Source organism: Rhincodon typus, chromosome 5 (genome assembly GCF_021869965.1).
Source record: "Rhincodon typus isolate 14 chromosome 5, sRhiTyp1.1, whole genome shotgun sequence".
NCBI classification, from domain to species: Eukaryota; Metazoa; Chordata; class Chondrichthyes; order Orectolobiformes; family Rhincodontidae; genus Rhincodon; species Rhincodon typus.
In genome coordinates this window covers 24,900,382-24,922,057 of record NC_063336.1, presented here as the reverse complement: position 1 = coordinate 24,922,057, position 21,676 = coordinate 24,900,382, and the positions used below count along the sequence as shown (strand labels likewise).

General features: G+C 39.1%; 1 protein-coding gene across 5 annotated transcripts in view; it reads right to left on the bottom strand.

Moving 5' to 3' along the window:
• The window catches only part of bves (blood vessel epicardial substance), a 45,730-nt gene that overhangs the window by 17,683 nt on the left and 6,371 nt on the right, over positions 1-21,676 (bottom strand). The window contains exons 4-7 of one of the 5 annotated variants that reach the window (XM_048597390.1): positions 19,620-19,644; positions 17,206-17,238; positions 10,240-10,451; positions 5,951-6,075 (exon numbers count right to left, since the gene is read on the bottom strand). In XM_048597390.1, coding sequence (XP_048453347.1) covers positions 5,951-6,075; positions 10,240-10,451; positions 17,206-17,238; positions 19,620-19,644 — 395 coding nt within the window. Of the gene's footprint in view, positions 1-5,950; positions 6,076-10,239; positions 10,497-11,084; positions 11,409-17,205; positions 17,239-19,619; positions 19,645-21,676 lie in introns of those variants that run through there. The other 4 variants (XM_048597388.1, XM_048597387.1, XM_048597389.1 and 1 more) reach the window with 4 other exon arrangements.

The following is a 21,676-nucleotide window of genomic DNA, read 5'->3' as shown; positions in this document are numbered from 1 at the left end:
TCCCCTGATGCTGCTTGGCCTGCTGTGTTCATCCAGCTCTACACCTTGTTATCTCAGATTCTCCAGCATCTGCAGTTCCTGCTATGTATGAAAGGACCAGCTGGTTTTCATCCCAGGGTTTAGAGAAAACAGATGTGAACATTGCTCATACCTCTTCAAAGGTTCTCTTGATTTCAGATTGGAAAATTGCATGTCTCCTCACTATTAAAAAGAGGGTCACCGTGGATTTCCAGACCAATTAGCTTAGCATCAGTTGTCATTGGCTATCATCAAAGAGTGTATGGCTGAGCATCTTGAAACTTTCCTGATCAGAGTCAGCCAACTTGGACTTGTAACGGCTAGTAAATGGCTAACCAATTTGATTGATTTATTTTGAAGAGGTGACTAATAAACAGGGAAATGTCTACAAATATTATTTAAAAAGAATTTCAGAGGCATTTCATGAAGTTTCTCATAAAAGACTGTTAGCTAAATCTGAAACTAATTGACCTGGTTAGATATCAGTGAGGGAAGCACTTCTGCATTAAAAAAAAAGTCAAGTGACAAGAGAGTAGGGATAGGTAGACACTCTAATTACTTGGATGTGACTACTGAATCCCACAGAGATCTGTACCATGAACTCAACTGTTCACCATAAATATTAATAACTTTGATTATGGGATAGAAAGCTGCCCATGCAAGTTTGCCAATCAAACACAGGTAGCATTGTAAGGAACCTGGACGAAAACATGAAATAACAAAGAAACGCTAGCAGATTAAATAAGTGTACACAAAATCATGCCAAATAATTTTCGATAGAATCAAAGGTGAGATCATCCAGATTGGAACATTGGATGCCAAAAGAATACTGGGGTCCAGATATGCAGATTATTAATATATACTACAGGCAGGTGCAAAAAGAAAATCAAAAATAAAGGCTAATGGAATGATTAGACGTCATGCATTGCAGTTATACAAAACCCTGTCTAAATAATTTCTGGAGTATCTGAGCAGTTCCAAACCACACCTTAGGAACAACACCTCATTGGCCTCAAAGGGAACATTGTGTAGATTTACCAGAATAATACCTGGATTGCATAGGTTAAATCATGAGGGTTCCATTTCTGGACATTTAGAAGGTTAAAGAGTGATTTGATCAAATTTTTCAAATAGTGAGGGAAATTGATAAATTAGAGAAACTATTTCCTCTGGTTGCAGAATCCAGGATTAAGGATCAATAGATCACAGATTGTCACAGATTAGAACTAAACCTTTCAGGAGTGAAATTAGGAAACATCTCTAAATACAAAGGGTATTTGGAAGTATTTGCATCTTGTGGTTGATGCTGGTCAATTTTCAATTTTAATTTTGAGATTGGTAGGATTTCTGTTAATAATATATTGGCCTCATTTCTTTTGGATTTCTATTATCAAAGGCAGGCATATGGAGTTAACTCTCAGATGTGCCAAGATCTCAGTCAATGGTAATACAGGCTCACAAGACTAAATGGCCTTTTGCAGTTCCTATCAGGATTCTGATATCATTGAATTTAAAAAGTGTACGATGCCAGGTCTCAATTAGGACTTTAGTGAGATCTAAGGCAATGACAGATGTTTAATTTAACTGTACAAAAACAGAGTTGCAGAGATGCAGTAAGTAAACACCAGAATGACCAGTGAAAATGATTATCCAGAACATTCAAAGCAAAGGATAATCTGACAGTTAGCAGCCGCTTTCAACAGTTTAGCAAATTCTTATCTGAAGCTACTGAGTTATATGGAGAAGGGCATGAAGAATAACCCTTTTTGTTGGGTGTGAGTGATAAACTTCCATTTAACAAAAATACCTTTGGCAACTCCAACAGTGGGTGTACAGAAGTAACCAACATAAGTGAATTCAACTGGAGATACCTCAGACTGATCAAGACAGATCCAGCAGGTCAATTTTTTTTTTAAAAAACGGTAGGCAAAAGAAATACTGAAGCAGATTGTACAAAAAGGAAAGCTCATATGTGAATTGGAAAAATATATTTGTACAAATGCCACTGAGTGGTAAATATTCTTTTATAAGTTACAGAAGTAAATGGGACCCTTGTTTTCAGAACATCTTTACCCCACTTCCAAGAAGGGACAACAATACATCTCACTCCAAACCTTCTGAAGATAGTAGCTGACCACATGGAATGGTCAAAATTACATGTACCAGGTTCAAAGGTGCTTAGAGTTGATTGCAGGTCAGCAAGGCCCCACCCCCACACCTGAATGTCAGGACAGGCTCATGGGGCCAAATGGCCACTTTCCCTACAGAGGCACAAAATTCCCTACCCCAGCTAGCATCACCCCCATTCCATGACTGGACACTCTAGCTGCAGCCTAACAGACGCTTTACAAAGTTCCAACTTAATATAAAACAAAGAACTGAGTGTGATGGAAGTCTGAAACAGAAACACAAATTGATGAAGAAACTTAGCAGGTCTGTGAAGAGAGAAACAGAAGTAACTTTGAATCCAGTGACCCTTCTAGAAAGAAGTGGTATTTATCTTGATGATGGGCAGGGGATGGAGATGGAGCTCAGACAGGAGAGATGGGGTGGGGGAGGAGGAGGTGGGAGAAGTGAGGCAAAGGAATTTTTGATATTAAGCCAGGGAACAAGAAAAGCTTGATGGCTCATAATGAGGACTAAGAGAGTGAGAATAGGTTGGCTGTGCTTAAAGCTACCCAAGTCATGGCATGACTGGGGATGTGGGGGTGGGTAAAAGACATGGAAGGTGGTGTTCAGGCTTTAAAATTATTGAACTCAATTCTGAGTCCTGAAGGCTTAAGGTCCCACATGAATTACTGTTCTTCCAGCTTGTGCTGAGATTCAAGGCTCAAGACAGACATGTTGGCATGGGAAAAGGCTGGTGTGCTGAAGTGGCAGGCAACTGGAAGCTCATTAAAGGTTGAACATAGGTGTTTCGCGAAGCAGTCACCCAGTTTGTGTTTCATCTCCCCAGTGTAAAGGAGACCACATTGTGAGCAGTGAATACTGCAGACTAGATTGAGTGAAATGCACATAAAACACTGTGGTGTGTCTGGAGCCTTGGGAGGAGGGAGCAAGCAAACAGGCAAATGTTGCACCTTCTGCAATTACATGAGAAGGTGTCCCTGGGGTGTGGGCAACTGTTGGGAGCGGAGGAGATATAGACCACGGTGTCCTGGCAGGAATAGTCCCTGTGGAATGCTGACAAGGGAGGGGAGAGGACTGTGTGTCTGGTGGTCGCATCCTGCTGGAAATGACTGCTTATGATCCTTTGGATGTGGACGCTGGTGGGGTGAAAAGTGAGAATCAAGGAGAGACTATGACTGTCGTGAGAGGGAAGGGAAGGGATGAGGGCAAAAGTACGGGAAATGGGTTGGACATGGCTAAGGGCCTGGTCAACCACAGTGGAGGCGAATCCTTGGTTGAGGAAAATGATCGGCATTTCTGATCCCACGCCCCTCCTCGAGGAAGCTGGTTTTTACTGATTAATACGTATATATAAATACGTATATTAATACGTATATATAAATCCCTGAATTCCTTTCAAGTCACTGTCCTAAGAGAACTAAAGATTTTCAGTGTAAAGAAGAGGTGACATTTTAGGTCAGACAATGCATGTTAGGTGTCAGGCCTTGTTTAGAATCTGTTGTGCTTTGGTTTAGAGTCAGACTGGTTTTATTTCTAAAGTAGGAATTTATAAAATGCCACACTGACTGTCTATAAATTGTGTGCTTTTTTTAACAAAATAGAATGTATCTGCTCATCTGATCAGCTCATCCATACCCTTCTGTTCAAAGGCTATCTGTCTCATTATTTACCACACCACAATTTTTGTATCATCTGCAAATTTACAGATCAACACTCCTAGATTCTAAATGATTTACATAAACCACAAACAGCAAGGGCCCCTGTGGGAACCCACTGCACAGATGTCCATTCAGAAAAGCACCCCTCAGCCACTGCCCACTACTTCCTGCCACTCAGTCAATTATGGACCCAATTTGCCAAATTTCCTTGTATCCCATATGTTTGTACCTTTGCTATCAGACTCACATGCAGCATCTTATGAAGAGCTTTGCTGAAATCCAAATAAACTACATCAAAAAGCACTGTCCTAATTTACAAACTGGCTAACTTTTTGAAAACTTCATTCAAGTTGGTTGGACATGACCTGCTCTTGACAAAGCTATTCTGACAGTTCTTGATTATTCTCTGCCTCTCCAAATGCAAATTAATCTGTCCCTCAGAATTACTTCCAATAGTTTCCCCACCACCAAAGTTAGACTGAGTGGCCTGTAATTTCCTGGTTTATCCTTTCTTCCATTCTTGAATAATGGTACCACATTAGTTGTCTTCCATTTCTCCAAAACTTCTCCTGTGACCGGAGAAGAGTTGTTTTGTTTTGAGTAATGCAGCTTCACCCTGTTGCAGTTCCAATCAATAACTCTGCTTCAAGGCAGCAAGTACTTTCTGAATAAGACTCTGGATATTGAATGATGTGCAGTCAGATCATCTTAAATTCAATGACCAGACTTTATGGTCAACAGAAAAGCAAGGACTCTTGCCACTGACATCAAAATAAACTACCATAAAGATCTAGCAATCTCATTGATGGGGATTTCCATGTTCCCAAATGTAATTAGAGCTTTAAAAAATGCAAAGAACTGCAGGTGCTGGAAATTGGAAACTAGAACAGAAATTGCCAGAACAAATCAACTGGTCTGGCAGCATTTGTGGAGAGAAAGCAGAGCTAATGTTTCAGATCTAGTGACCCTTTGGGTTAACTCTACTTTCTCTCCACAGATGCTACCTGCTGAGTTTTCCAGCAATTTCTGTTTCAGTTTGTAATTAAAGTTTAAATGGGAAAGGTCAAGAGATTGTAGGATGCAGCAGCAGCAACCATGTCAGAAAGCATGAAGGCCACCAATCTAAATAACATACTGTATACACACATAGCAAATCAACAGGTTAAAACACTCCTTCTCTTTTAAATTAAATATTCAGGCAGCAAAATAAGTTATTATTTTAGATTCTACAAAGATAAATCAACTTCTAAAAAGAAGAAACTCCTGTTTCTAAAATTGTAGATTTAAAAAAAATACTTGTGGAGCAATTTAGCTTTCCATAAATAAAAAAGGTTAGTTTTTCAGGCCAGTAAGGGTGTACAACAATAATTATGAATTTAATGCATAATTAAAAAACAGGTACACCTCATTCAAGGTGTAATTTTCTTAAAAGGTTTAACAGCAAAGATAAAAATTGCAATGGACACTGCAATCAGTGCAAACCTATAGAGATGCATTGACTCAGTGACAGCAACTTTTAAATTTCCTTATGTTTTCTGCATAGGTCCAAACTCGCAACATCATTGCTAGTTTCAGTTGTCTGACAGCACAGTAATTACTGTCATAGTAAAATCTGGCCCAAAGTTTATTGACTGTAAAATCCTCCCATTATCATTGTTGTATTTTGTACTCCAAATAAGAAATATTCTTTAAGAGGGAATTTTGCCTTCAAAGCTCCTTCAAAAATATCAAGAAGATTTAACTTAAAGAGAAACTATTGATAATTAGTGCTTTAAAAATTGGTTCAACTTCTTCAACTTGATAAGGAATAATCCAAACATTTAGACAAGAGGCAGCTGATCATATCATGACATATTGTCAAACTAGAAGACAGCTATTTCTCCAACAAGTGTCAGGTCTACCATTATTTTATCCTGGATGTTGGCTCCATCCAGCATTTCACTGCAATCTCAAAACCTTAGTACTGAGCAAAGTCTTTACACTTAAAAGATTAAAAGCAAACAGCTAAGAAGTGTGATTATCACTGCTAACATACTTGCAATGCACTCATGATGGCCAAAAATAACATATATCAGGATTTTAGGTGAATACAAAAACAGTGTTATCATGCAAAACAAATAGCAGAGGGAGTGGTCTGTACTTACAGGCCTCCTTTTGTACAACAGATAAAGGAAATGCAACATGTTGAGAATAAGAAATAGAGAGTTCCAGATCATTATGTCTAAAGCACATCGGTAAAGCACTGCCCACACAATGAACAGTGCACAGCCTGTGAAAGAAAAAAAATTAAATTTAATCAACCGGAACTTTTCTATTAAAGAAACATTCTTACACAGGTGCCAAGTACAAGAAAAATTTCTAACGGGAACAAAACATATGGAGTTACACAGCTATAAATTACTACAACTGATATAATTATACAAACTCTAAAGGCAATCAATCTGTCTATTATTTTAACAAAGTAACCCATTTAAAATAACTGACAAAATTGTCTGCAGACATTTCCAGGTTGGACTGAATAAGAGGATGAATGGCAAGTAGCTCTATTGAGCAGTTCTTGTTACACCATAAACTACTAGGTTAAACTCCCTTCTTTATCATCAGAACTTGCCAGCTTCAATTACCATCTATAAATTGTAACTATATATCTGTAATTATCTTGCTATACAGAATTTTCAACCTTACTAAAATCCAAGAAAGCAATAGCTAGAGACTGCTTTATCATATAATTTGGTGGGCTATGCACGAGCAGAAATGTGTGGGTTGAACATTTTGGTGCTCCAACAGTCACCTCAACTGAAATCCTAGGAGAAGCAAACGCATGCATTTTCTGTTAAATAAACCAACAAGGGCACCTATTGCAGTGAGTGGACATGAATGGAATTTTGTTCAGCACTTTGTCAGATAATACCAGAGGAAAAAGATTATGGACTAATTGCTGGGCTCCACTACAAAATGGAACCGAGTATCCCATATAAAGTGAGTTGACAGTACATAGGGCCATGTGAAGCAGAATTTAGCATGTCAATGCCATCTTACTAGTTCAATCCATTCTACAGTATACACCATAACAAGTCAGTGAACAGAATAAATCCAAGCACATTAAAATTTTGATTCAGGGGAAAACATGGATATGACCTTATAGAACCACATTCCACTGTCAGATTTCCATGCTATTAAAAACTACCCAAATTGTTTAGTACCACAGCTTTAACAGAAACTGCACCTCATTAAATTTCTATTGATGCCACTGTATTTGCTGAAGTTTAAAATTACTAAAACTCGGGGTACACATGACTGAATCTGAGGATGAAAATTTTTAAAAATGCTTCATTAGTTTTTAGCTTGCATTGAAAGCTTTGCAGAGTTCTTAAGTTCTATTTGTTGGCAGTTAAACAGCAAACAATGTGAACTCTCCAAATTATTCCTTAGACTCAACTTCTATAGTAGATGAATGAGTGGCAGTAACCATGCTGAGAATGGCCAGTCATATGCATATCAGAATACAAATAACAGGTATTAACATCACAGCAATAATGACAAAAGAATTAAGAGTGTTTAAAGTTTCCTTTAACTTCCATGTTATGGCAATTTCTTCAGCTATTTGTCCAGTTTCCACATATCAGCTGCCCTATCCTGTGGGTCTGGTTATCTACATTTGCCATTCTTCTGAGACCTGGTTTCTCATTTCTCCATAGCCATCATTCCTTACATATCCTTCTAATCTGACAATTTGATACCCCAACTCCCTTGGCACGAACTTCAAATACTAAGCATGCCAACATCTGAAGGATGGACTTTGTTACTCTACATTGTACCCCATGATATACCGTATTTGAGGTCCTCTTGCAGTACAGTTGCCGGGATGCCTGTGTTCAAGTCCCACCTGCTCCAGAGGTGTGTAATAACATCTCTGAACTGGTTGATTAGAAAAATACAATGCCATAGTTCTTATAAATGGAAGTGGTTGCACACCGATAATGACAATTGACTTGTAATCCAGAGACCCACATTAGTGCCCTAGGGACACACGTTCAAATTCCATCAAGGCATTCAATTAACATATTATTAGATAATTGTTATATAGTATGATTAAAATTGATATCTCTCTGCACCTTCTCTGTAGCTGTAACACTACATTCTGCATTCTGTTCTGTTACCCCAATGCACTTATGTATGGTAGGATTTGCCAGGATAGCATGCAAAACAATATTTTCCACCGGATCTCAGTACATAGATTCATAGAGCTATACAGCACAGAAACAGATCCTTCAGTCCAACTCATCCATGCCAACCAAATATCCTAAACTAATCTAGTCTAATTTGCTAGAATTTGGCCCACAGCCCTCTAAACTCTTCCTATTCATATGCCTTTTCAATGTCACAATTGTATCCACCTCCACCACTTCCTCTGGCAGCTTGTTCCATGCACGCATGCGAAAAAGTTGCCACTCAGGTCCCTTTTATATCTTTCCCCTCTCACCTTAAAACCCAAACCCTCTAGTTTTGGACTCTGCTATCCTAGGGAAAAGACCTTGGTTTTTCACCTATCCATGACCCTCATAACTTTATAAACCTCTATAAGGTCACCCCTCGGCCTCTGACGCTCCAGGGATAAAAAACCCCAGCCTATTGAGCCTCTCCCTATAGCTCAAAACCTCCAATCTCGGCAACATTCTTAGAAATCTTTTCTGAATCCTTTCAAGTCTAAGGACATCTTTTCTATAGCAGTGAGACTAGAATTGAATGCAGTATTCTGAAAGTGGCCTCACCAATGGCCTGTACAGCCACGACTCGACATCCCAATTCCTATACTCAACGTATTGATCAATGAAGGCAAACATGCCAAACACCTTCTTGACCACGTTACCCACCTTTGACTCCACTTTCAAGGAACAATGCACGTGCACCCCTAGGTATCTTTGTTCGAAAACATTCCCCAGGGCCTTACCATTAACTGTACAACTCCTGTCCTGATTTGTCTTACCTAAATGCAACACCTCACGGTTGAGTAAACTAAACTCCATCTGCCACTCCTCGGCCCACTGGTCCATCTGACATGACAGTGATAAAGTCAAAACAAATAATAAATATGCAAGATAAAGTTAGTCTCAGTCATGGTACCATATAAAGATTAACTGGCATTTAAAAACCCATCTGATTCACAAATATCATTTAGTGTTGCAGAGGGGAAAGAAATACATTTTGCAAAGCTTTTCTCCTTCCATTCAGCTCAATTCATAGGAGGATCAATTTAAGGGGAAAACCAAAATGTATATTGTAAGAGATGACAGAGTTTATTGATTGAAATCAGCTCAGACTTCCTTTCCCATCGCAGCCAAACCATTTTCACCTACTAAAGGTCCCCTTAGGAAGAAAGGTCTCTTTCTTCCTGCCTCACCATCATCCATTCTTTTTGTCTGCCTAACTGCTGTTTTCTCGCTCTCTCTCTGGACTCCATCCCCACCTATAGTGTTCTCCTCCACCAACATCCGCACCCCCCCCCCGCTCCTCTTCATCCGTCTTCAGCATATATGCCACCTTTTCCTAGCTACTTTCAGTTCTGAAGAAGTGTTACTGTACCCTAAACGTTAACATGTGCTACCAAACCTGCTGAGTTTCTTCAGCAATTTCTGCTTTTGTTTCAAAATTTCCAGCATCTTCCATTGTTTTGTTTTTGGATTTTTTTTTTTAAGAAAAGGAAATCTACCATCCTTACTTGGTCTGGACTAAATGGGATCCCAGATGTTGACATTAATGCCTTCTGAAATGACACTCTGCACAAACAATTTGGGCCAGGCAACAAATGCTTTGCTTGCAACATCTACACCCCTTGGAATATTTTAAAAACCAATTATGCCAAACGAGGCAAGTTTTCATTTTCACACCCAACAAGTATCAAGCTTCAGACTTGACAGCAAAGTGGCTCAGTGGTTAGCACTGCCCCTTGGGTGTCTGTCTGTGTGGAGTTTGTACATTCTCTCTGTGTCAGCGTGGGTTTTCTCAGATTCTCTGGTTTCCTCCTACAGGTTAGGTGGATTGCCCATGCTAAATTGCCCAAAGTGTGCTGGCTAAGTGAATGAGCCTTCGAAAATGCAGGGGTTGGATGGGTGTAGGATTGTCTGGATGGAATGCTCTTAGGAGGGTTGGTGTGGACTCGAATAGGCCGAATAGCCTGCTTCCACAGTGTATCTAGTCATTCCACATTCTATCTAGTCTGTGGGATCCTTAATTTCGAAAGAAGTTGGAGCTAAAAAGGGAATAGGGAGAATCCGCTCAGTTCATTTAGAACGGTCATTATTACAGCCCCTTTGAACTTAGAGGACTCTGTGACTAAATCTTACTGTGCAAACTACATCAAACTAAAAAGGCGGTTGAGTTGTATTCGGCAATTTTCTTACCCCACTCCCATTCTCTACAAGACGCTACTTACCCGTACTCATCATAGCACGGAGGAGCACCATGTGGATCTTAATGGTGGTGGGAATAAGCAGCCCGATGGCGAAGCAGAGATTAGCGACGTGAAAGACTAAATGGTGGATTTCTTTCCAATTGTCACAGCTCTCGGTCTGATTGGAAAGCGGCTCCATTCCGTTGGTGAAACCGTAATGCGAAGGAGCGGAGGTGGTATTCGCCAAGAAGAAGCTGAATACCCAGGGGTCATCTGGTGTGCCGTTCATGGTGCAAAGCCTTTTATTGGGAAAGAAAAATGAACAGAAACATCACAGTGCGCTACAGCACCGGTAGACTCCACCCTGAAACTCTGAGCATAGTCCCTTTCTGACAACAAAAACAACAATATATCTTCAACACAATAAAGTCTGAAAGTCGGAGTTGTCAAAACAGGAAGGAGACGACGGCTCTGAAGCATCAATGATTGCAACTTTGCAATGTAACTGTGTCCGATGGTCGCCTGCAAGTTTCAGATTGCAACAAAAGCAAACCCCAGAAACTGCTGGAAAAGCTCAGCAGGTCCGGCAGCATCTGTGGAGAGAAACCAGAGTTAATGTTTCGGGGTCCGGCGACCCTTCCTCAGAACCGATTGCAAACCGGTCGCAACTGATGCAGGAAACAAGAACAGAAATTGCTGGAAAAGCTCAGCACGAGATGCAGGATGCGGACCCGGGGGATTGGTAAGAGCGGCCGGTGCCTCTGGAAGAACGGAGCCGGTCTACCAGAGCATTCACTCCCTCCCTGTTCCCGTTTCCAACTCATCGGTATAATGCCGGCCCAGCAACAACAAATATCACACTAACCCACACCCCCTCCCTTCCCCACCTTCATTCCCGCTCAACTTCCTTCGGGAATTTCTCCCGCCCGGTAAAGCGCTCGGAATTGTCCGGCACGCTCACTCACAGACACGGGCGGAGGATCTGACCGAAACTTTTCCTTCACACGAAAAACTCGTCCCGCTCGCAGACTCTTGGGGAAGTTGGCCACTCTCGGCAAACAAGAAGCGCACGATAGACAGAGAGAGAGAGAGAGAGAGACTCCAAAATAAAACCCTTCAGAGACTGCGGCGCCAAGCATTGACTAAAATGGGCATGAGCGGAGCCCGGCGCGCTCCCGCTCACCCGAGGTTGGGGGGAGGGCGAGCGCGGCTTGACCGGCGCTCGTCCACGCTGCACAGGCGCGGTCGCGGCAGCTGGCGGGAGGAGACAGCCTTCCATCGCTGAAATATTTCTGCAGGCTCGATAAGCAATCTCCAGTTTAACAAAAAAAACTACACTTGCGTCAGAAGCATTGAAACCCGAACGTTTAATTCATGCCCGTAGGGTTTCCTTTAAAAGAAAGGGATGGTTGGTAGGTTTTGCAGCTTAGCCATGATAAGGTGTAAGTCATTTATATATATATATATAAAACAGCCACGGGACTTCACAGCTCCTTTTTTTGGCCACTGTGGTCCAATTATTGTCTAATTAAGAGATGAGCAAATATTGTTTTATGGAATAAAAACAGAAATTGCTGGAAAAGCTCCGCAGGTCTGGCAGCATCTGTGGAGAGAAATCAGAGTTCTGAGGAAGGGTCACTGGATCCGAAACGTTAACTCTGATTTCTCTCCAAACTTGCTGCTAAGACCTGCTGAGCTTTTCCAGCAATTCCTGTTTTCATTTCTGATTTATAGCATCTGCAGTTCTTTCGGTTATTATTTTGTTTTATGGTGCTGTACATGCAATGGCATCACTTTGAGTGTGAGCTGATTCAACCTTGTCTTTTTTTCAGTCAACAAAGTTTTAAATGACGATCAAAAATAGAAATTGCTGGAGAGACTCACCGGGTCTGGCATCATCTGTGGAGAGAAAATAATTAATGTTTCGAGTCCTTTCACTTCTCTGAAGAGGGGTCGCAAGAAGTTAACTATTTCTTTCTCCACAGATGCTGCCAGACCTGCTGAGTTTCTCCAGCAATTTCTCTTTATGTTTGTTTCAGATGTCTAGCATTCGCAGTTCTTTGTTTTTTTCCTTCTGCAAATAACGACGATGAAAGTATTCTCTATGGATGCTGTCTGATCCGCTGTGATTTATAACAACCAGACTCATACCCATGTTCGGAAGTAAAAATCATACTGGACTCGGAACACTACTTGTTTTTCTCTCCACAGATACTCACAGACGCTGAGTTTCTCCAGTATTCCTTATGTTTGTTTTGCACACAGCAGAAATGGTAATCTCAGCACATTCAGTATTTATTTGTACTAGAGTAGACATCTCTCTACAAGCAGTGCACATATGGCTTTGATGACATTAACAGGCAGACATATGGCGACATTTATTGAAACCCGTTTTGGGTGCCTTGAGCAAATATCCGCCGGCTGCAAACAACATTTTGTTCCTGGCACCTAGATCTCGACGAATAAAACGGGACTTGGCCGAGGATGAAGCAGGAGCTGAGGGGAGGCGCACATTCAGCGGTGAATCTAACAGGTAGCGATAGAAAGAGAGTTGGATGGAACCGGAGCCGAACTAGCAACAACTAACTCTGAAACGGAGACAAAGATAACTCGTTGAACATCAATTTGTAATTGGGTTTAGGCACAATCTTTTTGAGCTTTTTAACCTCTTATTTACATAGCCGTCAGCAATTTCTCCGATTAAGTCTGTTGGGAGGGTTCTCTCTCGTTTGAATGATTCATAAATAACGTCGGCAAATTTCAATTAATTGAACGCTGCCGAGATTTGACCAAAAATTGTATTTTTCATAAATAAATATATACTAACAATGCACAATTCCATTTCTATTATAAAATAGCAAAATTAGAGTCAATTAGAGGGAAATCTCCCTGCTGGGTGGAATAATTCCTGGCACATATGGATGATGGTTGTGGAGATCAGTCATCTCAGCTCCACAACGTCTCTGCAGGAGTTCCTCAGGGTAGGTATTTTTAACCAACCTATTCAGAAATGTTACGACGGGCATCTGGAGTCTTGAATCCAGCTGTCCCTGTCTAGAGGCAGAGACACTACCGCTGCACCACAGGGTAATGTCCTAGGCCCAACGATCTTCAGCTGCTTCATCAATAACCTTTCCTGCATGGTAAGGTCAGGATTGGGGGTGTTCTCTGATGATTGCACGCTCTACAGCATCATCCCCCACTCCTCAGATCCTGAAGCCGTCCATGTTCAAATGCAGCAAGACCTGGACAATGTCCAGGTTTGGCTGATAACTGGCAAGTAACATTTGCACCACACAAGTGCCAGGCATTGACCTGGCAAATAAAGAATCCAACCATCACCCTTTGACATTCAGTGGCATCATTATCGCTGAATCCCCACTATCAACATCTTGAGGGTTACCATTGACCAGAAATTGAACTGGACTCACCATATAAATAGAGTGGCTACAAGAACAGGGTCAGATGCTAGGAATGAAGCACTTTACCAAAGTGCTTTACGAAAGCCTGTTCATCGTCTGCAAGGCACAAATCAGAAGTGTGATGGAATACTCCTAAATTGCCTGGATGAGTGCAGTCCCAACATCACTCAAGAAGCCTGATGCTATCCAGGACAAAACAATTTGCTTCATACACAAACATATGATCCCACTACTGATCCTCAGGGTGTATCATCTTTAGGATGCACAACAGAAATTTACCAAGCCTCCCTAGACAGCATCTTCCAAACCCACGATCACTTCCATCTAACCATCCTAACTTGGAAATATGTCATTGTTCCTTCAGTGTGGCCAGGGCAAATCCTGGAACTCATTGTGGATCAACTGACAGCATGTGGACTGCAACAGTTGAACACGGCAGTTCAGCACTGCCTTCACAAGGCAACTAAGAATGGGCAACAAATGCGAAGAAAAATCAGAGTTAACATTTCGGATCCAGTGACCCTTCCTCAGAACAGATGGTGATAAATGTTGGTCAAGCCATAAATGCCTACATCCCAGAAATGAATTATAAAAATAAACAAAGAAATATGTTAAAAACAACCAGCGGGTTGGGTGGCATCAGCAATAATAGTAAACAAATGCGGAGTTTCAGGTCAGAATTTTAGAAGGTGCTGTATTTTTCTTTTATCTTTATTGTAAAGTTGATTGTTATAGGACCAAAGTGCAGTATATTCAATTTGCGCAGGATTTCCAAGCTAGACATGATTTATTTAGTATGTGCTGTGGTTTGATAAGAAGATTTATATTGAAATGGTGTCCATTAGAGTTACTTTATATCTACTTTCAGTTGCAATTATATGGCCAAATTAGCCTAATGCAAAGCACTTTTGCAGCAAGAAACATCACTTAGGCAAAAGGTTTCAAGCATACTCTTAACATGCATTTTGCTTTCTAATTGTGTGGTGTTGTTGAATTTTAAACCTTACATTTTAATCATTAATTATGTATACATATAGTCATTTAGTAGTACAGAACATGAGTATTGTTGTAAAGGGTTTTTGTCAAAGCTTATCATCTTGCATCCATCAGCACTATCTTCAAAAATACCAATTCAAGGAGAAAAGTAACATTTATACTGCATGAGAGGAGAGTGCTGATTGGGTAGCAAATGGACACTTGGGTAGGAAGAGTGCACCTATTAAAACTGGTTAACAGTTAACTGCCAAGCTTTGTCTAAATTTTAAACCAGACAGATTGACATTAATTGATCAAGGCATTGCTCTCAGAAATGAGTCAGGAAATGGCCATAATCAATTTTGTTAAATTGAAGCTGGGATAATGTGTTTATGTCCTTTCTGTTGCAAAGATTAGAGCCCTATCTATTAATATGTGTACCTTCCAGTACATACAAGTATGCTATATAGCAAGCCCAAATGACAATCATAAATTGGTTTTCAGTGTAATTCTTCATACATACAGGATTATTTATTAAATGTTGTCCAGTTATCAAATAACGTCTGATGCTGGACTGTGTGTTATGAGTTTTGCAAGTGCAGGCTAGTTGGGTGCAGTCAGTACTTTGTCTGTCATGAACAGTAAAAGAGATATGCTGTTTGATACAATCCACCAGATTTTGGTATGACCAGCTTACATACCTGCCATCATGCTGGCACTGAAATTCATACACCACATTACCCATGTGTTTGATAGGCAGATATTTCATCACATAAATGGGTCAGTTTGATAGCAACAACCTTTCAGTGGTAAACACCGCCTGTGTTCTTGCATCATAGCAGTATGAGATACCTGTCACTCAAACCTTTGAGTTAGTTTACCCTTCCAAAGTTATCTGGGGTAGACTAGGCAATATTTAAGAGCAAGAATGCCTACCTAAGCGTTTTCATAAGTTCACACAATATATTGTGAAAAATGATTTCATCAAGGTTGTCATCCAACACGACCTGCCCTATTTCAGCATCAGGTTTACGTGGTGAAAAAATGGCTGGGCTCTATTTATGAGGTTACTGATGAGAATAACCAGATGGAGTGCGAAACTGTAGGAATACCAATATGTATACTGACCAGTGAAGGTAGATTTGCAGGAGACAACTAGGACATTGGGAAAATGGAGCTCAATTGTCTGTGCAGTTTCAAACAAGAATTTAAGTGCAGGATGGAACCCATTAAAACATGTAAAAACTCCATTAATGAACATTGTTTTACTGTGACTTGGATTCTCCCACCTGCAAACCAATCACGTGGGTCTGTACATTTGCCTGATAACTTCCAATCGGGGGGATAGTGGAGCAAAATCCATAATTTTGTCTTTTTCTGAACTTAATGCATGGAATCTTACACAGCTTTACTTTGAAACAAACACCTGAAACATTTTTTTTCCTGAATCAGGGTTTTGAACCATGTCCTCTAGCTGTTATTCATGTAATTTTGAAGTTATGTTGAGCAGAAGCTATCACAATCCTCCCAAACTAGGATTGGGGTCACTACTGTGGAGTGAATAGTAGAGAGACACTATCCAAAATAGTGTACTATCCACATGTGCAGTTTGTGATCTCCATATTCAGCTCAAAATTATCCTCTGGATAAACATATCAAGTCCACATCAAGGCTTTTTGGAGAAGTTGAGACATTAAGAAAAAAATTAAATTCATATATGAAAAGTCACAAAAGACAAATGGATACATGTAATTGTTTTAGATTATTTGTTTGAAAGGTTAGTTAGGCACTTGAAATTTAAGTTACCAGGAAAAAATGGTGAAAAAAATCAGGAATATATCAAATGAATGGTTGGAACAGACAGTCAGATTGCACAATTACAGCTATGGGTTTTGTTTAGGCAAGATTGATTTATTAAGTAGAGTCATAAGATTTTTTTAATTGGAAAAAACTCTACAGAGAATCAGGTTGTGCAAACAAAAATGTGTGCTGACATATAATTTCACATATATTATGCATTGTATATTATGCTGTGCAATATAATGTCAGCTCTGGCTCAGTTGGTTGCTTTCCTCTGAATCAAAAGATTAGGTGTTGAAGTCTCACTCCAGGACGTTAGGCTCTACAGCTATAGCTGATACTCTAACAGAATGAGGAAATGTTGCAAAGTCAGAGGTGCTATTCTTCAAATGAAACATGAGATAAAGTCCATCTCAGGATGATGTAAAAGATCCCATTCCACTATTTAAAATATAAACAGGGAAATTATTCCTAGTGTTCAGACAATATTTATTCCTAAATCAATATCACAAAAACAGATTACCTGGTCACTATCATATTGCTGTATATGGGAGTTTGTTCAGTGCAATTAACTGCTGCATTTCCTGCATTAAAACAGGCACTATACTTTAAAATGTGTTGGTTTTAAAGCACTCTGGTACATCTTGTTGTCATTAAAGATGCAATATAAATTTTATGAATTTTTTTCTAACACAACAGAGATATTATTAAGGTCCAGAATAGGACCTCTAAAGGACAATGTGATTCATGTAAACAAGGAAAATCAGGGAATAGTTAAACTAAGATACCAAGGTGTAGAGCTGATGAACACAGCAGGCCAAGCAGCATCAGAGGAGCAGGAAGGCTGACGTTTCGGGCCTAGACCCTTCTCCTAATTGAGCTTTTCACTTCAATTTTCAGAATTAAAGAAAATGTTGACATAATCCATATTGATTCTGCCACTCTGGAAATGTATGAAGAATGTGAAATATAATAATCCATCTTTTACCACATTCCATCAATGTTCATCCAAAGAGCAATTCAGTCTCACAACTCCACTGGAATTGTTTCATAAGGTGACTAAGTTGGAATAATAAAGAATCGTGTTGATATATACTTGAACCTTCAGGTGACATTTGCTATGGTTCCACCTACCTAACAATAGTATACAGAGGAACGTAATGTCAATTCCTTACCCTGTTCAATCACCCTATGGTCTTTGTGTGTTATGATCTTCCTGTATTGCATGCAAAACAACATTTTCACTGTACTTAGATATATGTGACAATAATAAATCAGATATCATTTAATCAATAAGCATTTGTAATTTACCTTCACTAATTGGAAAATGCATCCATACATCTTATTAAATATATTAAATTAAGTCATTTTAAATATATCTCTTTAACTGATCCTTTGAAGGGGTTTATTCTGTTTGTGTCTGTGTGTTTGTATGCTTATGTGTGCCTTTAAAAAATCCATATCAATGAACACCTGTTCTGATTGACCTGATGTTCTTTCAAAATATAACTAATTTTGGAACTTTTGAAGACAATGCTAATTTTATATTACAAGGTTATATTTCAATTTGAAAATTGCAGGTACACAATATTTAGAAGGTGCAAGTTTGAAGGGCAGAGTTGTCTTCTATATGCTTCTTTGTGGATTTAAACATCAGTCAGTGCAGAAATGGTGTTTCCTAGACTAAACTGAACATGCCTCATCATGGCATTAATGAAGTGTAAGAGCTAGATGATGTATGAATCATAAACTGGTTAAATACTATCATGTGCGAGATGCTCTGTTATGCCTTTGAACTTAGCTAAATTGAGAATTTTGTGCTTGGAAGCTTCTTCTCTCCTTCATGATTAAAAGAAAATAATGGTTTGTTTCATTCACTTAGGTGGACCATATTCCAAATCACTCTGGTCTGATTGGACTGTGGGGCTCTTGTGACACAATGGTAGTGCCCTACCTCTGAGGCAGGAGACCCTAGGTTCAAGTCCTACCTGTTCTGGGTCTGTGTAGTAACATTGCTTAATGGATCAAGTAAAAATACCTAGTTTAACAAGACAAAAACACTGAATACTTAAAAAACCTTCAAAATGCTCAAATTAATAACATGATTTCTGATTCATCAACAGTTAACATACTGCTTAAATTGCTATGATATATTGCTGAGTTGATCTTCTTAATTTACTTATTTTCTTATTATACATTATTAATTAGTGTTACATGAATTATCCAGTCTCTCACTGATCATAAGTATATACTGTAAAACCATTGTAGACTATAAAACCTGATGTTAAATGAGTAGACTGTTCCCTGAGGTATGACATATCTCATTCATTGCATAATATAAAACATTTATGTTTATAAAGTACGTCAGCCTGATATGAAAGCTATCTTTTACAGTGAAAACAAATAAAGGGTGTAGGGAGTTGGCTCAAATTGTAATATTTCATCCAGGGATAATGGATATTGCAATCACTCCCTAAGTATAGGGATTGAATCCTAGAGACAAATGAGTGGTGTGGTGGATTAGTATTTTCATCCTTACAAGTTGAGTTTACATTCAGCTCAAACTAATAGGATGAACATCTGCTGACTGTTGATATAAAGATTCCAATGTCAAACATAATGCAGAAATGTCAACATAGTTCCCTATGGACATGGATATAAAGCAATTATTAACCTTCGTATGGAAGGAAATGAAAATTATGCACCTGCAGTAGAAGGGTTTTTTGATGTTGAAGTTCATGTAGTTTGATACAAAAATAAAACATTTTACCAATCATACATTCAATAAAATATACTGAATTCCAATATAATCAACAGACTTTACTTCACAGTTTCTTAGCAATAAATGTAGGCCATATAAGACCTTGCAATATATTTGACAGTCTTAAATCATATTCTTACATGAAATGTGTTGAGATTTGTGGAGTGGGTGAGGGGAGCATCAATTGTTTAAATGAAATACAGAATTCTGTATTCATAGAACAGTGACTGAATGTGTCCAGTGTGATATTTACAGAATGTTTATCAAAAAAATACAATGCTTTGGTTTGATATCCAGTTAGTACCTTGGTGAAGTTTCATGTACATAAATAATGGAGCCAAAATGTGTTTAACTAACAAATGTTTTGAAAGCTGCACAAGGGAGACAAACTGATGTTGATTTATGCTTTCAAAGTTGGCTTTCTTGCTTAAGAACCTAATCCCACAATGTTGTTTTTAATTCACCAAGAAGTCAATAATTTAAAATAGTCTGATTATTTACTTGTGGTTTTGAAATGTGTGTATGCCCACAAAAATAAGCTGCTGCGTTATTTGCTGTGAACAATATTTAAGGCATATGTGGCATCCACACTTATGAAAGTACTGATGAAATGAAGGAAGTTTAAATAGGTATTCATCATCCAAGTAGTCTCTAATATCATAATTTAAACATCAATTTAGATGCCCCTGATACTTGTAGTTTAATTTAATAGAGCAGTACAATTTTGTTGGTGAAACAGTAGGGGGGGCTTCCAAAACTAGAGGCCATAGTTTTAAGGTGAGTGGGGAAAGATTTAAAGGGGACCTGAGTGGCAATTTTTCAACACAAAAGGTGGTGTGTGTGTGGAATGAGCTGCCAGAAGAAGTGATAGAGGCAGGTACAATTACAACATTTAAAAGAAATTTGGTCGGGTATAGGAATAGAAAAAAATTAGAGGGTTATGGACCAAATACTAGCAAGTTTCACGAGTTCAGTTTGGGATTCCTGGTTGACATGGATGAGTTGGACCAAAGGGTCTGTTTCCATGCTGTATGACTCTATTGCAAAGTCTGTATTGGTGCTTAAGCAGGACAGTTTTGTCAACTGCTTTGCAGGGAAGTGACCAGTTGCTAGGTGATTGTTTGCATTATTCCTTGTAAGTTCTTTTGTGACTATTGATATATTATCAATAGGGTTATTGCATCATTCAATTTTAATAAAGAACTTAATGCTTATTTTGAACTTTGAGTCTTGTCTCTGTTTCTCATAGGTCTTATGCCTGAACAGTAATCTGTTTCATGTAGGTTATATCTTATAAGCAAATAGTCAAAGTAAACCCTACTGAAGACTCATACAAAAGCAAAATGCTGTAGACAATATAGTAATAGAAAATGACAGGAATATTCAGTATGTCAAGTGGAATTTGTAGAGCGAGAAACAGAGTTAGCATTTTGAGTTGTGATAAAATGTCATAGATCTGAAACACTGACTCTGTATTTCTCTCGACTGATGCCTGACATGATGAAGATTTCCAGTTTATTTTGTTTTTATTCAGGTGATGATTATTTTATTACTAATTGAACAGATTTATTATGCATTCATCATTATCTTAATCAACATTAGCCACTCCTGTTCAGTAAAATAAATTCAGACAGTTCTTGTTCATTCTAGGTCTGTTTTATCATCAAGCATCAAAGGCCCCTTTGCACATAAAAATTCATCAATGAAATGACTGCAGTCATGACATAATCAAAACTTGGTCAGAGCCTTTTATTAACAACTGATGTAGTCAGCTGCAATGAGTGCAGATCTCATTTCAGTATTGGAAGCAGACTCTCACCCCTACATTTTACTCAAATTCTTAAGTTAGGATCCTTAGGGAGCACCTTCCAAAGCCATGACTACTTCCATCTAGAAGAACAATGGCAGCAGTTACTTGGGAACATCATCACCTGCAAGTCCCCTGCCAAGCCACTCAACATCCTGATTGCAATTATATCACCATTCCTACACTGACACTGAGTCAAAATACAGCATTATGGGTCTACCTATAGCACATGTTCAAGAAGGCAGCTTATCAATGGCAAATATTCTCATGGGCAAATAGGACTGAGCAATAAAGGCTCCACCAACCAGCAACACCAATGTCCCATGAATGAATAAAAAAAATTGGATTGACCCATCAGAGCTGTAATGTTGGTGTTTATGGGCATTCAGCAACCAGACCAGATGTTCTTGAAGGGAATTTAAGAGGCCACTTGAGAAGATTTCAAAAGTTTAAGAACTTCCTTTTGTTTTGCATAGAATCAAAGGGAACAGGATGTCTTTCTCAGCTTTACAAAGTAACTCGGGGCTGTTGTTGGCTCATGCTTCAACCAGCGGCTAATTTGCTCAGTTTTGTATAACTCAGGAACAAAAACAAAGTTGCTGGAGAAGCTCAGCAGGTCTGGCAGCATCTGTGAAGGAGAAAACAGAGTTAATGTTTCGGGTCCAGTGACCCTTCCTCAGAACCGGACCCGAAACGTAAACTCTGTTTTCTCCT